General features: G+C 32.2%; 1 protein-coding gene and 2 pseudogenes across 2 annotated transcripts in view; all 3 read left to right on the forward strand.

Moving 5' to 3' along the window:
* Nucleotides 1–3,515: 3,515 nt before the first annotated feature.
* On the forward strand, nucleotides 3,516–8,081 carry LOC110415875 (sugar transporter ERD6-like 5). The gene is made up of 18 exons (XM_021427635.2): nucleotides 3,516–3,812; nucleotides 4,868–4,930; nucleotides 5,117–5,206; nucleotides 5,298–5,357; nucleotides 5,552–5,617; nucleotides 5,724–5,789; nucleotides 5,865–5,940; nucleotides 6,032–6,096; nucleotides 6,248–6,340; nucleotides 6,462–6,542; nucleotides 6,636–6,720; nucleotides 6,842–6,885; nucleotides 6,968–7,030; nucleotides 7,112–7,171; nucleotides 7,272–7,325; nucleotides 7,419–7,478; nucleotides 7,615–7,729; nucleotides 7,818–8,081. Exons 1-18 carry the CDS (start codon nucleotides 3,600–3,602, stop codon nucleotides 7,937–7,939), a joined length of 1,476 nt encoding a protein of 491 aa, XP_021283310.1. The 5' UTR covers nucleotides 3,516–3,599; the 3' UTR covers nucleotides 7,940–8,081.
* A 1,340-nt stretch (nucleotides 8,082–9,421) lies between these two features.
* Nucleotides 9,422–10,133, forward strand: LOC110415651 (protein DMP10-like; annotated as a pseudogene).
* Nucleotides 10,134–10,724: 591 nt separating this feature from the next.
* The window catches only part of LOC110415870 (uncharacterized), a 4,063-nt pseudogene continuing 927 nt past the window's right edge, over nucleotides 10,725–13,860 (forward strand). Inside the window, exons 1-4 of the transcript XR_016351172.1 lie at nucleotides 10,725–11,294; nucleotides 11,400–12,837; nucleotides 13,534–13,616; nucleotides 13,740–13,783. The product of XR_016351172.1 is annotated as an uncharacterized LOC110415870 (transcript). The remainder of the gene's footprint in view (nucleotides 11,295–11,399; nucleotides 12,838–13,533; nucleotides 13,617–13,739; nucleotides 13,784–13,860) is intronic.

Raw genomic sequence — 13,860 nt, forward strand, 5'->3', positions numbered from 1 at the left:
TCTTGGCTAAAAGTTGGCTTTAAAATATTAGCATGTTTTTGTTATGAGACAAATAATGTATAGATGTTGCATTAGCACTAATCGATGGCTTATTTGACTTGTAATCATATGCCCATCTATATGTACAAAAAAAAAATCATATGCATATCTATGATTAATATTAATATATCGATCCAAATTCAAAACTCAATAAATTTTTAAGTTAAAATTATTTGTAGTGTTTTGAAATATAATCTGAAAGAATATTTATGAAAAAAAAGTATTAATAAAGTAAGAAAATCTTATTCAAAAGTATGTATTAATGAAGTATTAATAAACTATAATTTATTTTACAGAATGTCATGAAATAGTCATACCTTCATATGTGAATAACTATTCTATCTGATATTGGGTTTTGTGTGGATCAACTTTAGGTTAGTAAATATCTCTAGTAACGTATTTGCTCTATTTTGTAAATAAATTATTTTTTAAATTTTAAATTCACATTAATTAGTAAGAGGATTAAAACTAAATATTAATAATACATTCCAAGAAATTTCTTTTTTTAATTATTTATTTTCTCTCCCTGATGTTTAAAAATCTATTTCATCAAAATAACAACTGACTAATCTTACTACAAATAAATCTTTTGATAATGATTTTAGATATTTAATTATAAATGATGATTTGTATCAAACATATATTCCTAATCTCCTTTGAAAACTCATCTTTGTACATTGTGATGGAGCATTTGAGACATACACTATGTATCCAAAAATTTTTAGATGAGAAATATTTAGTTCTTAACCATAAACCAATTATTTAGAGAAGAATTTACGATAATTTATTAGCCTGATGCGTACAAGAACTGTTACCATGGTATGCCCCATGCTACAATTAGTTGGAAATGTTTAATACACAATTTTGTTGGACCATTTTGTATATGAACATGAGCAATAGATTGTTCAACCATTTTTTCAACTAATATGCAATATTCATTAAAGGTTTGAGATGTAAATTCATTAGTATCATCAAGAGAATAGTCTTGATTACATAATTAGGAAACTATGTTTGCAAATAAATGATTTGGACAAATAATATTGCTAATGTCAAAAAACAAGTTAATAATAAGTACACGTGTGACCATCTAGTTAATACATTGATTAAAATCATAAAATATTTAAATTGTTTACATAGTGGATGTATGAGTCCACAAATATCACTCTAAATACGTTTAAAAAATATAAAAAATTCAATCTCAAGTTTAATTGGTGATAATCTTATAATTAATTTATTGTGAGAGCAAGAAACACATGAGAATTCTTTATATTAAAAAGTCTTTTAGTTTTTCAATAGATGATTACATGAATTTTTAATAATTTTTTACATTATTATTGATCCGAGGTAGTTTAACCAATTATGCCAAATATTAAAATCATTAGTAAACTTTTAGTTTATTATAACATGAATTTCAATCATTCTAATATTTGTGTGGTACAATCTTGATGAATATTCATATTTTTCTTTTAAAAAATAAGATACATATATAATAAAAAACTTATAAGTTAATATAAGATAACATTATATATATAATTTACTATTAAAATATATATTAAAAATATATCATTTAAATATAATGAGAACATATAAAAACATCTTCATGATGAAATTATATTAAAACATACTAACAAATTATTTAAAAAATTTCATTCTTATATATTTTAATCACCAATCACATGATCAATTCTTCCTTTAGGGTGGATAAAAAAACAACAACATCTAGATATGTAATTTCAACTTGGTTATGATTAAAATCATTTTGGACAAATTTGTTTTGATATTTTTTTTTTTAGCTTTCAATAATGCTTGATAAAGTTCAACAAGATATTTCAACGTATCACAGATACGTAATCAATGACCTTTTATTCCACATCGATGATGATAGACATTTTCTATATTTCTTTTATTTTGTCCACTTTTGTTTTTTTCTTATATCTCTTCATTATCTATCTATTTTTAGTGAATAAAAGTATTTATTCACTTTTAGTGGGTAAAGATATTTATCCACTTTTGGTGAGTAAAGATATCTATTTACTTCTGATGGGTCCATTTTTTATGAATAAAAGTATCCATTTATTTTTGGTGGATAAAGATATCCATCTACCTTTGGTAGGTAAAGGTATCCATCCACTTCTGGTGGATAAAAGTATCCATCTACTTCTGATGGATAAAAGTATCCATCTACTTCTGATGGATAAAGATATCCATCTACTTCTGGTAGGTAAAAATATCCATCCACCTTTGGTAGGTAAAGGTATCCATCTACTTCTGTTAGATAAAAGTATCTATCCATTTCTGATGTATTTTTAGAATAATGATTAGTGTAACCATCAATTATTGTGGCAACTTCTTTCATGCTTATAACCATAATTATTAAATTGTATTGCATTTACTTATAGAAATAGATGAAGTTAATGATTTTTTATTAATAACTCGTTATTTTGCTTAATCACAAAAAACATGAAAATTAAAACAAAATATATTTCAGATTATTCAAAGTATAGTATTTTTCATATGTTAAAAAAATAGATATCATACACAATCAATTTTATAAGTTCAATTCAAAATGTGTTATACAAAATATTATGATATCAAAAATAGATTTACGTATGTTGAGAAAATTATGATTGAAATTCAACAAAAGAATAAATATTGAGAAAATAATATTTTAAAACTAGAACAAATATATTATATATAAATATATATATTTTCATGCTTAACATGATTTAATAAATTAAGAAACAAAATATGATAAACACTACATGATAATAAAATTTACATTAAGGTTGAGTTTTAAAAAATGAAAACATCAAAGAGATATCAAGTCACTTACCTAATTTACTAAAACAAAAAATCAAAAACCAAAGATTAAAATTTTTTTAAAGCTTGAAAAAATGAAACTTTGACTTTGAGATGATGATGATATATATCAAAACTTAAGAAATTAGAAAATCAAACTGATAACATGTTGTAATATATAACCTAAAAGGACATCTATGAGAGAAAAGTATTAATAAAAGAAAAATATTTTATTAAAATATATGTATTTACAAATAAACTAAGAAGTCTATTTATAGGTTAATTACCTTTATCAAAATAGAATTTACAAGATAAATATAATGTTATGAGATTTGAGTTGAGTTGATTAAGTCTAAATTTTAATCCAATCCAATCAAATTACATTTTTATGTTTGTCTTGCTAAGTTACTTGGCCCGTGTCAGTTATGTGATCTGAATTTACATATATATTTAAATTTGATCAAAATTAAAAGTGTAATTTTTTTAAAAAATAAATAAATCCAAGAAAATGCAAATATTACGTATTTTTTTATTTTTTTAAAGAAAACGTGTCTTTCATGAAATAAGTCGATAATAAATAAACAAAAAAATTAATTTAAGTCATTTATCAAAACATATAGATTACATGATACCTAACAAATTGACAAAATAAAAAGAGTACGTGGGCCATTTTTTTTACAATAGTGCTAATCATACACTTTTTCCATGGAAAACAAGTCAAATTCTACTTTAAGTTTGTTTATTTTCAAGCACTTATCTCTATGCATAGTTTGCTACAGAGTAGGAAAATGGAGGGGGAAAGCATGGAGGAAGGGCTGTTAACAGGGTATCTACCAAATGAAGCAAACCCTTCTAGCAATGGAACCGACAACCTTGCCATGCCATTGCCACCATCGACAGCTTCCTCGCTCACGCCTGTTCTTGTCTTCAGCACGTTTGTTGCTGTCTGTGGCTCTTTCTGTTATGGCTGTGCTGTAAGTTCTTCTTCTTCTTCATTCTGTAAGGTTTTTTTCCTTTTTCCAAAAATAAGAGTAGCATCAGTTTGATGAAGTATTCTAAATTTGGAAATGTTTTAAGCTGTGTTTTCAGTTTTATTTTCATTTGGAAATTGAAAACCATTGAAACATTTACATTACAGAAAAAAAGTTTAAAGTCAAACCTTTTTACTTATTATATATATCTATATATACATACATATATATATATATATATATGTATGTATTATATTATTATGAGCCAAATATATGAACATTCAATGTCAAAGAGAAAGTGCTAAAAAGAAGCAATTTCATAATTTAGACCATGCTATTGCTTTACTCTACCAACTACTTAAAAATGTGAATTAACTTCTTTGCTGGATAATACATATATTTTAGTTATTGAAATGTACACTTTGTTAGTATTAACCGATTTGATTTTGAGATTATGAACTACATATATATATATTTTAAAAATTAAGATTATGAACTATATATAGATACTATATATTGCATTTAGGACTCCTTTTTGATATATTTGATCGGTCTTTTGTGACTAGGTTTCATTTTGCCTTGAACTTAAAGATATGAATCTACCCAAAATTCCACATAAAGTTCTAAGTGAGAAGACTATGATTTAAGACTTAGATGTAACCATTTTGATTATGCATTTTATCACTTATGGTTTGAGTTGAAGCAATAATTGGAATGTTAGCTGTAGGAAAAATTAAAATGTGATAGAAGGGTTTGGTGTGCGATCCAATAATTTGGATAGCCAGAGCATGGAACACGAATCCCAAGAATGGGTTCTTGTCTTTTCCAACAAGTTTTTGGTAGAATCTAACAGTCAAAACAAACTTTGTTCCAACTTCTTACTGTGAAAGATGATGTCGGGTAGTTGTTGGGTTACAATGAAACAATATTTGAGCAAGGCCAACCACATATGATCTGTTCACAAGCCCAAAAAGATGAAGAATCGAGATAACTTTGATTATATTTGGCAACTATGATTGAATTGATATAAAAAACTAATTATGCTTTATTGACACCAGCTTGGTTATTCATCACCCGCGGAGTTTGGGATCATGGAAGATTTGGGCCTCTCTGTGGCAGCAGTTAGTACACCCCCAATCTTTTCTTTCTGTCTTTTTTTTTTTCTTTGGAAAGAGCAAATTCATGTATCAAGCTTCAACTTGCTTACAACACAAGCAAGATTAAGCTCAAGTTCAGTTTGTAATCTTTTTTAACAATTGGATGTGCTGCAAAAAAATATTCATGATGGCAACACCATCAATCTGCAGTACTCCGTTTTTGGTTCAATCATGACAGTCGGAGGAATGGTGGGTGCAATTTTAAGTGGGAGGCTAGCAGATCTTATTGGTCGTAGACGTGTAAGTGTTTTTATTTTTGGTGATATCATAAGATTTCAACTTGAAGTGAATGCATAATGGTTCATTCCTCTGTGTTGATGGTTTGAGACAGACAATGTGGTTCTCTGAAGTATTCTGCACTGCCGGTTGGCTTGCAATAGCATTTGGACAGGTTAGCTTCCACTTTGAATTCTTTCCTTCCCAAAGTTTGCACTATTTGATCGTAGAGTTTCTTGCAAAAATCTCCTGCTACATCCATTAGTGAGGCCCTAAGGTCTTGCTTATGAAACTTCTGGGTTCTAAAGTTCAATGTTTGCTCATTTGTAAGACGATCTTAAATAGTAAATGTTCAATTCTTGTTGGAAGAACGCTTTGTGGCTGGACATTGGGAGGCTGTTAATCGGATTTGGAGTCGCGATGCTTTCTTATGTGGTAATTGTACCGAGTTCAATCATATTTCATTAAAACCTACATGCAGTTTGTAAGTTACTTACACAATGAGATGTATGATGATACCTGAACTTTCCACAACAAGCAGGTACCTGTTTACATAGCAGAAATAACACCTAAAAGTCTCCGGGGTTCATTTGCATCAACAAATCAAGTAATACTAAACCTTTTTTAACAATATGATGTTTCAACATATCACTTAAGGATCTGTGTTTTCGCAAGCGTGCAGTTGATGACTACTTCTGGTTTTGCAATTGTATTTTTCATTGGGACCCTCATTTCATGGCGTGTCCTGGCTATGATCAGTATATCCTTATGCCCTTCTGTTTTTCTATTAACTTAAGCCAAAGGTAGTGTTCCTGTAGTTCTGTTTCTAACAAATTCTGTTTTCTTCAGGTGCTGTGCCCTGTGTAGCACAGATAATAGGCTTGTTTTTCATTCCAGAGTCCCCTAGATGGCTGGTTAGTCTGACTCATTTGTGTGGCCAATCGTAGCATGCTTTTTAAGTCCATAACATGATAGAGCCCTGATCTAAAAGAAATAATGCACTTTGTTCTTCATTTTTCTTTGAGTTGATGCAAAGTAATGCCCAAAAGATGACCGTTTCTACAGGCAAAATTTGGTAGAGAAAAAGAGTTTGAAGCTGCTTTGAAGCGACTTAGAGGAGAGGATGCTGATATTTCAGAAGAAGCAGCTGACATCATAGTAGCCTTTCAGCGTCATATCTTTTTTTTAATTATTCTTTTCATTTTCTGCTATAAAACCAAGTAACGACTTGGTTTTCTCATAATAAAAAGAAATGTTACATGCTTCCATTCTCTTGTAGGATTATATGGAAACTCTTCAGCAACACACAGAAGCTAGTTTCCTGGAATTGTTCCAGAGGAGATATGCTAATTCACTCATTGTGAGCTCAGAATAACAATAGATTAATAAACTGCAATCACCTTTTGTGACTTGCCTGACCATTCTATAATATATGATTTCTTGGAATTGGCAGGTTGGAGTTGGCCTAATGCTATTGCAACAACTCGGAGGAAACAGTGCAATGGTATATTATGCTGGCAGCATATTTGTAGATGCTGGTAAATTTAGTCCTTCTATGTTGGTTCCTATAATTATTTCAGTAGCAGTGACTTTCTTGTAAGCAATAAAATTTTAACGGTATTAGAAAAAAGTGACAAAGGAAATTCTTGTTTGCAACAGGTATATCAGGTACCATTGGAATTCAAGTCGTAGCTATTTTACAGGTACCTTCCTCTTTCAACTTGTAGTGAATGTCAAATTTTGCTTCAAACATTTCTGAGACACATCAACAAACTTTTTTTGCAGATTCCAGTAGCTATTTTAGGTTTATTTTTGATGGATAGATCTGGTAGACGACCACTTCTAATGGTTAGTATTGTAAAGCATTCATTCTAATGTAGTGAAACTGTTGAACAAGAAGTCAGAAATGTAGCATTCCAATTTAAGCAGGTATCTGCAAGTGGAGCGTGCTTCTCCTGCTTCCTTGTAGGACTGTCATTCTGCTTTAAGGTATAACAAGTTTAGATTATTTCTTCAAATCGATATGTTTTTTCTTTTCTAAATGTTTATAGTTTCTCTTTCTAAAAACTTTTCTGTTGTTTTATGTCAGGAACTCCCCCACCTGAAGGCACTTACTCCCATTCTAGGACTTACTGGCTTTGTGGTACTTCAGTCTAACCAAAAGATGTTTGTTTCCCTGTATATTCTTCTAACTTTGGCCAAACCATGTATAAATTGATCCATACTGCAAACCCAGGTTGCTGCTACAGCTTACACAATAGGTTTGGGAGGAATACCATGGATTATAATGTCTGAGGTATGTAACATTTCAGCATCGAATGGCTGCATCCTTGCTTACAATTATTACATACATGAATATAACATATCAAGGTTGTCCAATAGCTGGAGACAAGACATCCATTTGACTAAAACATAACCATAATCTTTGTCAGATATTCCCTATAAATGTCAAAGCTCAAGCTGGAAGCCTGGTGACTTTAGTCAATTGGTCCATTTCCTGGATTATGACTTACACTTTCAATTTCGTGATGGAATGGAGCTCAGCAGGTCATCCCTCTCTCCCTCTCTAACAGATCAGTAACCAAAACGACATGACTACTGAACTAAAATGTATTGGCAAACATCATTATTGCAGGAACATTCTTCTTTTTCGCTGGAGTTGGGGGCTTAACTGTTCTATTCGCTGCCAAGTTGGTTCCAGAGACGAAGGGAAGAACACTTGAGGAAATACAAGCATCACTTACTCCTTTTCTGTAATAAGCATAAGTTCACCAATATCTAAACACAATATACATATGGGAAATATACCCATGATAAGCTCTATTACTGGGGCAGTTAATAGGCCTCGGAAACCTGACCCCAACAGTTTTAGTAAAAAATCCATGTCTTTTTCATTAAAGCAATTCACTATTGAAAGAAACAGTGTGACCTCACAGCTATGGCTCACAAAAAGTCATGGTTTCCCTCTCCTCACGGCTATGTCTCACAAAAAGTCATAGTTTTCTTTTGGCATGACATCCTCTTTTACTTTTCATTGAAAGTTTCTCTTTGACGTTCGATGTGGGAAGCGAGGATCGTACACATTGCTAGCACTCAAAGTCTACTCTTATTCCAATTGTCATGGTTCAAACTAACTTTTGTGAGATATAATTTACTTTAGTATGATTTTACGTTTTTGTCTCGTAAAAGATACTTCAAAAGTTAAAATCGATGTAAATTTTTATATTTTTAATATCACTTTAGTACATAATTGATGTGAGATTTATGATTCTTTTTTTTAAGATCATAACATATTTCTTTATTTTTTGTTAAAAGTTTTTTTTTGATGTGGAATTTTGTAACTCAACCTGCTAAAAGTATTATTTTAATCATATAAAATTTATGTTCACGCAAAGACTGTGAGATTATGTGCTTGTTTCATGAGAAAGATATGTACAGAAAGACATTTGAGCAGCCCTCTAAGGATTATGGTGGAGTTATGCAACATATAATGTTGTGGGTTTTATTGATTATACTTAAAAGGGTAGGAATTTTGCTTTTTGTTTTGTTTTGGGTCATAAAATCTCTCACTCTTGATCTCGAGGAATTTTATGTTTCTCTGCAAGTCCTATTGGGACTTTGTTTTTTGTTATTCTCCTTTGTGAGAAATTATGAGCAATAATATTCCTGCCTTTAAAAAAAAAAAGGGAAACAAGGACGGACATTTGAGCAGCCCTCTGTTTAGCAGTAGAGATTAGTCTGGTATGAATCATTGGATAGCCTGTTAAATGACTCCTGTTGATTGGAAACAGAAATGTATTTAAGGGCAAAGACTGAGATATGGGAAGGTTTCTGTTCTTTTCAAATTACTATATATCTCATAAAACATGGGATTCTTGGTTCCCCAAGTGAACTGGTGGTTAAAATTAATTTTCTAGGGTGTACAACTTTAACAGATGAAGTAGCCTCTGTCCCCAAATAAAGAGAAGAAAGAACTTTGGCAGATGATAATCTACCTTTACTAATGCTAGTAAACTGGTAGTAGATGGGGTCTGTCACATCCTATTTTGTTGTATCAGCATAGTACTCCAACATGATAATTCATTTTGATTCAGTCAAGCTAGCAATATTAAGTTGCACATTGGAATAAGCAAAATGTACCTTCACATGTCATTTGGTGATGTTTCACTGGCCTAATTCCCTTTACAAATAAAACCAACCTCCCCCCATAAAACAAGAGCAAACAACAAAAAACTCTCCATGGCAACAATCAGACCTGGTCTTCAACAATCTGCCCAAAAGGCCCTACCAGGCTCGGCCAACCTAGCAAACTTGCTTCCAACAGGCACGGTCTTCGAGTTCCAAGCCCTGATAATTTCATTCTCCAACAATGGAAACTGTGAAATGGCTCACATGTGCATGACCTTAGCCTTAGGTGCAATTATACTATGTTCACTTACTTGCTCCTTATCTTCCTTCACTGACAGCTTCATCGGCGAAGACGGCAAGCTTTACTGCGGTGTTGCCACTTTGAATGGACATTACGTTTTCAACGATGAGTTAAGTACCATGATGGTCTTGACTTGGAGAACAAGCCGGAAGCCAAGGAAAGAAGTATAAACTGACGGCTGTAGACTTTGTTCATGCATGTTGCTCCTTAACTTTATGTTTAGTCATTGCTTGCAGCAGCTTCGACGTTCAAGGTTGTTTCCTTCCTGAACCGTGGCCAAATGTTGATGCACTCGTGGCAAATTTGCCATTAGCAGCTGGGATTTTGGCCAGCGGGTTGTTCATGCTTTTCCCAACCAAACGAAAAGGGATTGGGTACGCTGACAAGCCTGATCATGGCAAAGGAAAGGAAGAGCCTGATCATCATGGCAATAGAAAGGAAGAGTCTGGTCGTCATGGCCATGGAAAGGAGAGCCTGATCATCATGGCAATGGAGAGGAAGAGTGTTAGAAGTTATGGCTAACTCTCCTGCCATGCTTCATATTGGTCGAGCTTTTCTGCCTGTAGTGCTAGTCCACCAATGGACGGGTTCGGATCAGGTCATCTCAGCTTCTGGGTCTAATCTTTCAATGTATTATAATCTTTATTTTTATTTTTTGACCTTTTCATATTATTTTTTTAAATTTTTGGTATGATAAATATAATTTATTAACGGTATAAGTTTATTTATTAAAATTAAAAACATCAAAAATTCAAAACAAGTTTCATTATTGAACCTGTGAAAAAAAATAGTAATTCTTTTTATTATTTTTAGTAAATTAAATAAATATATATTGATATTAGAAATATTAAAAATAAAAATTCAAAAAATAAAAAAAAATACAGTACTATTTTTAAATTTTAATCATAATTTCATGTGATTAATTAATTTTCAAAATGCACCTTCTGTCCAAAAAACTATTTTTCGCCGATCAACTGTTACTGTTAATATTTTTATTAATTTAATGACTTAATAATATTTTTTTAAAATAATTTTATTTTTATTAATTTTAAAAATTATCAAATTATATAAATTATAATTTTTTTAATATTTTTCTCCTATTCTGAAAAAAAATCTCTTTGACCTGTCTCTCGTGGTCCGAAAATTGAAGCCAAGTGATGACCGCCCGCCATAACCGTTAGCCATCGTTCTCAAGTGAAGAAGAGATGACGATGATGAGTGCCTGGAAATGCACTTCTTCTTCTTTTGCTTCGCAATTGCGTCGTCTCCTACTTGGTAACTGCCACTCTCTCTTCTTTTCTGTTTCTCCTCCTCGTTTCTTTTCTTCTTTCCAATCCCTATTTTCCTCTTCCTCTTCCTCCCGTTTCAAGAAATCCTGGTATGTCTTTCACAAAATTGATGATGCTTTGGATTTGTTCAATCGCACCTTCTATTGTTGAATACAATCAATTAGTAGGTGCCATTGTTAGAATGAAGCATTATGAACTGCTATTTCTCTGTTGGGACAATTGGAATTACTGGGACTCAGACATGATGCTCATACTTTCAGCATCTCGCTTAATTGTTTCTCTCGCTTGCATCGTACGGGTTGTGGGCTTTCGCTTCTGGGAAAAATGTTGAAGCTGGGCATTCAACCTGATATTATCACATTTGGTACCCTGGTCAATGGGTTGTGCGTTGAAGGTAGAATAGCTGAAGCAGTGGTGTTGTTTGATGAGATTGTCTGCAATGGTTACCAACCTAATTTGATCAGTTATAATATAATAATAAATGGTCTTTGTAAAGCAGGATACACTGGTGGGGCTATTAGATTGTTGAATACCATGAAACAAAGTGGCTGGCTGCCTGACATTGTGACATACAACACAATCATCGACAGTCTTTGTAAGGGCAAGCTTGTACGTGAGGCTTTAAACCTTTTCTTTGAAATGACAAGCAGAGGCATTACGCCAGATGTTGGGACTTGCAATTGCTTTATTTATGCTGTGTGTATTTCGGGTCAGTGGAAGGCGGTTAAAAGATTATTGACTGAAATGGTTGCTAACAATTGCAAATTAAATGTTGTTTCCTATAATATATTGGTTGATGCATTTTGTAAAGAAGGGAGGGTTTCAGAGGCTCATGGCATCGTTGAAGGAATGATTCAACAAGGTGTTGACCCCAATACCATTTCATATAGTACATTGATGGATGGATATTGCTTGCAAGGAAAAATGGATGAGGCTATAAAAGTTTTAAATTTGATGATCACTAAGGTTGTGTACCTAATGTTTATGGTTACAGCATCTTGGCCAATGGATATTGTAAACTTCTAAAAATAGATGAGGCCATAGATCTCTTTCATGAAATGTCTTGAAATGGATTAGTCCCTAACATTGTTATGAATAATGAGCTTCTAAATGCGATGTGCCAACTAGGGAGACTTTCGACTGCACTAGAAATTTTTAAAGAAATGAGTTCTCGTGGCCTGGTTCCAGACGCGATTACTTACTCTACTTTGTTACATGGCTTATGCAAGCATGGTCATGTTCATGAGGCATTGGACATTTTTCGTGTTATCCAGCACAATGGTATAGAACCGTATATAGTCCACTATAATATCTTAATTGATGGCTTGTTTCAAGTTGGGCAACTTAATGTTGCAAGGAAATTATTTTGTGCACTACCGGTCAAAGGGTTACATCCCAGTATTTACACTTGGAGTATCATGATCAAAGGACTTTGTAAAGAAGGGTTACCAAATGAAGCATATGAATTATTTAAGAAAATGGAACTGAATGGCTGCTTGCAAGATAGTTGTTCTTACAATGTAATGATCAAAGGATTTTTTCAAAACAATGATGTGTCAAGGGCAATGCAAATTTTACATGAAATGGTTGATAAAGGATTTTCTGCAGACTCTTCAACTGCAAGAATGCTACTGGATATATTGTGTAGAGATGGAGGAGATCAATCTATTTTCGAGCTGCTTCATAGAAACTGTGAAGATGATCAAAATGTCAACATCAAATGACTTGTTATGCATCAATCTTTGTTTATTAAATTGTATTCTAAAAGTTTTTGTATGCTACAAAGAATTCAGTAACCATAATTAAGTTTTGTCATTTGTTGTGGTGTTGTTACTAGGTTGTAGTGGTTTGCTATTCTTGTTTGCAGAAAATATAAAGTGGAGCCGTTTTACACCTGGTGCTAATTGTTTCATGGTCTTTAAACTAATTCATATGAGGTAATTTCCAGTATTTATTGATTTCAAATTTTATGGACCAAGTTTCAGGATGAGTGTATTGTTTCCTCACCTCTCTATGGCATTGGATTTGCAGTTAATACATGCAGATAGTTCTTAAGTGAAAACTACTCTAATCTCCTGAGTTTCAGAAAGCTTTTCATGTGAATTAAATCTATAGTTAGGCTGGTTGTGCCTTGTAAGTGCATTTATATCATACTTTTCTTTATGTGCCCCTTGCATTGTGATGGATATTGTCTAGTAACTACCTTCACTACGAATTTTACAAATTTTTAGAAGGGATAGTTTGCATTATGACAAGATAAATGGTCCAGGATTGCCTACCCATTAGATTCTCTTCTACAAATTATATTTTCTTCCTAAATTGTAAGTGGGAAATGATTAATAAATTTAAGTGAATCTGTGGAAATGATTTCATGAAGTTTACAAAGGAAACAAAGGATTTGCATGTTAACAGTATATTTGATTTAGCTAGTAAATTATAGTAAAAAAAAATGCTCCAAATAACTTAAAAACTGCATTGTTGTAAAGGACTGACAATATGCTTGACAGGGTATCTAAGCACTGTACATATCCTTACTGCAGATTGTCATGAACATTCTTGGAATAATTTTAATCAATTCATCTGGGAGACTTGCCTGATCATTCTATGTATACATAATTTCTTGGATGTGGCAGGTTGGAGTTGGCCTGATGCTATTGCAACAGCTCGGGAAAGAGTGCAATGGCATATTCTTGTAGCCGCATTTTTGTTGAAGCTGGTAAATTTAGTTCTTCTATTGGTTCCTATAATCATATCAGTAGCAGTGACTTTCTTGTAACCAATACAATAAAATTTTAGTGGTATTAGAAAAAGTGACAATAGAACTTCTTGTTTGCAAAAGGTTTATCAGGTACCCCTGGCCTTCAAGTTGCAGCTATTGTACAGGTACCTTCCTTTTCCAACTTTTAGTAAATGTCAAATTTTGCTTCATGCATATCTGAGCCACTTCAATTTATATATAT

Source organism: Theobroma umbraticum, unplaced genomic scaffold (genome assembly GCF_002168275.2).
Source record: "Theobroma umbraticum cultivar Fairchild unplaced genomic scaffold, ASM216827v3 scaffold_147.0, whole genome shotgun sequence".
NCBI lineage: Eukaryota > Viridiplantae > Streptophyta > Magnoliopsida > Malvales > Malvaceae > Theobroma > Theobroma umbraticum.

Coding starts and splice junctions, on each gene's coding strand:
- LOC110415875 (XM_021427635.2), top strand. CDS start 3,600: ATGCATAGTTTGCTACAGAGTAGGAAAATGGAGGGGGAAAGCATGGAG. Junction 4,931..5,116: donor TGGGCCTCTCTGTGGCAGCA/GTTAGTACACCC, acceptor ATCAATCTGCAG/TACTCCGTTTTTGGTTCAAT. Junction 7,031..7,111: donor GTAGACGACCACTTCTAATG/GTTAGTATTGTA, acceptor CAATTTAAGCAG/GTATCTGCAAGTGGAGCGTG.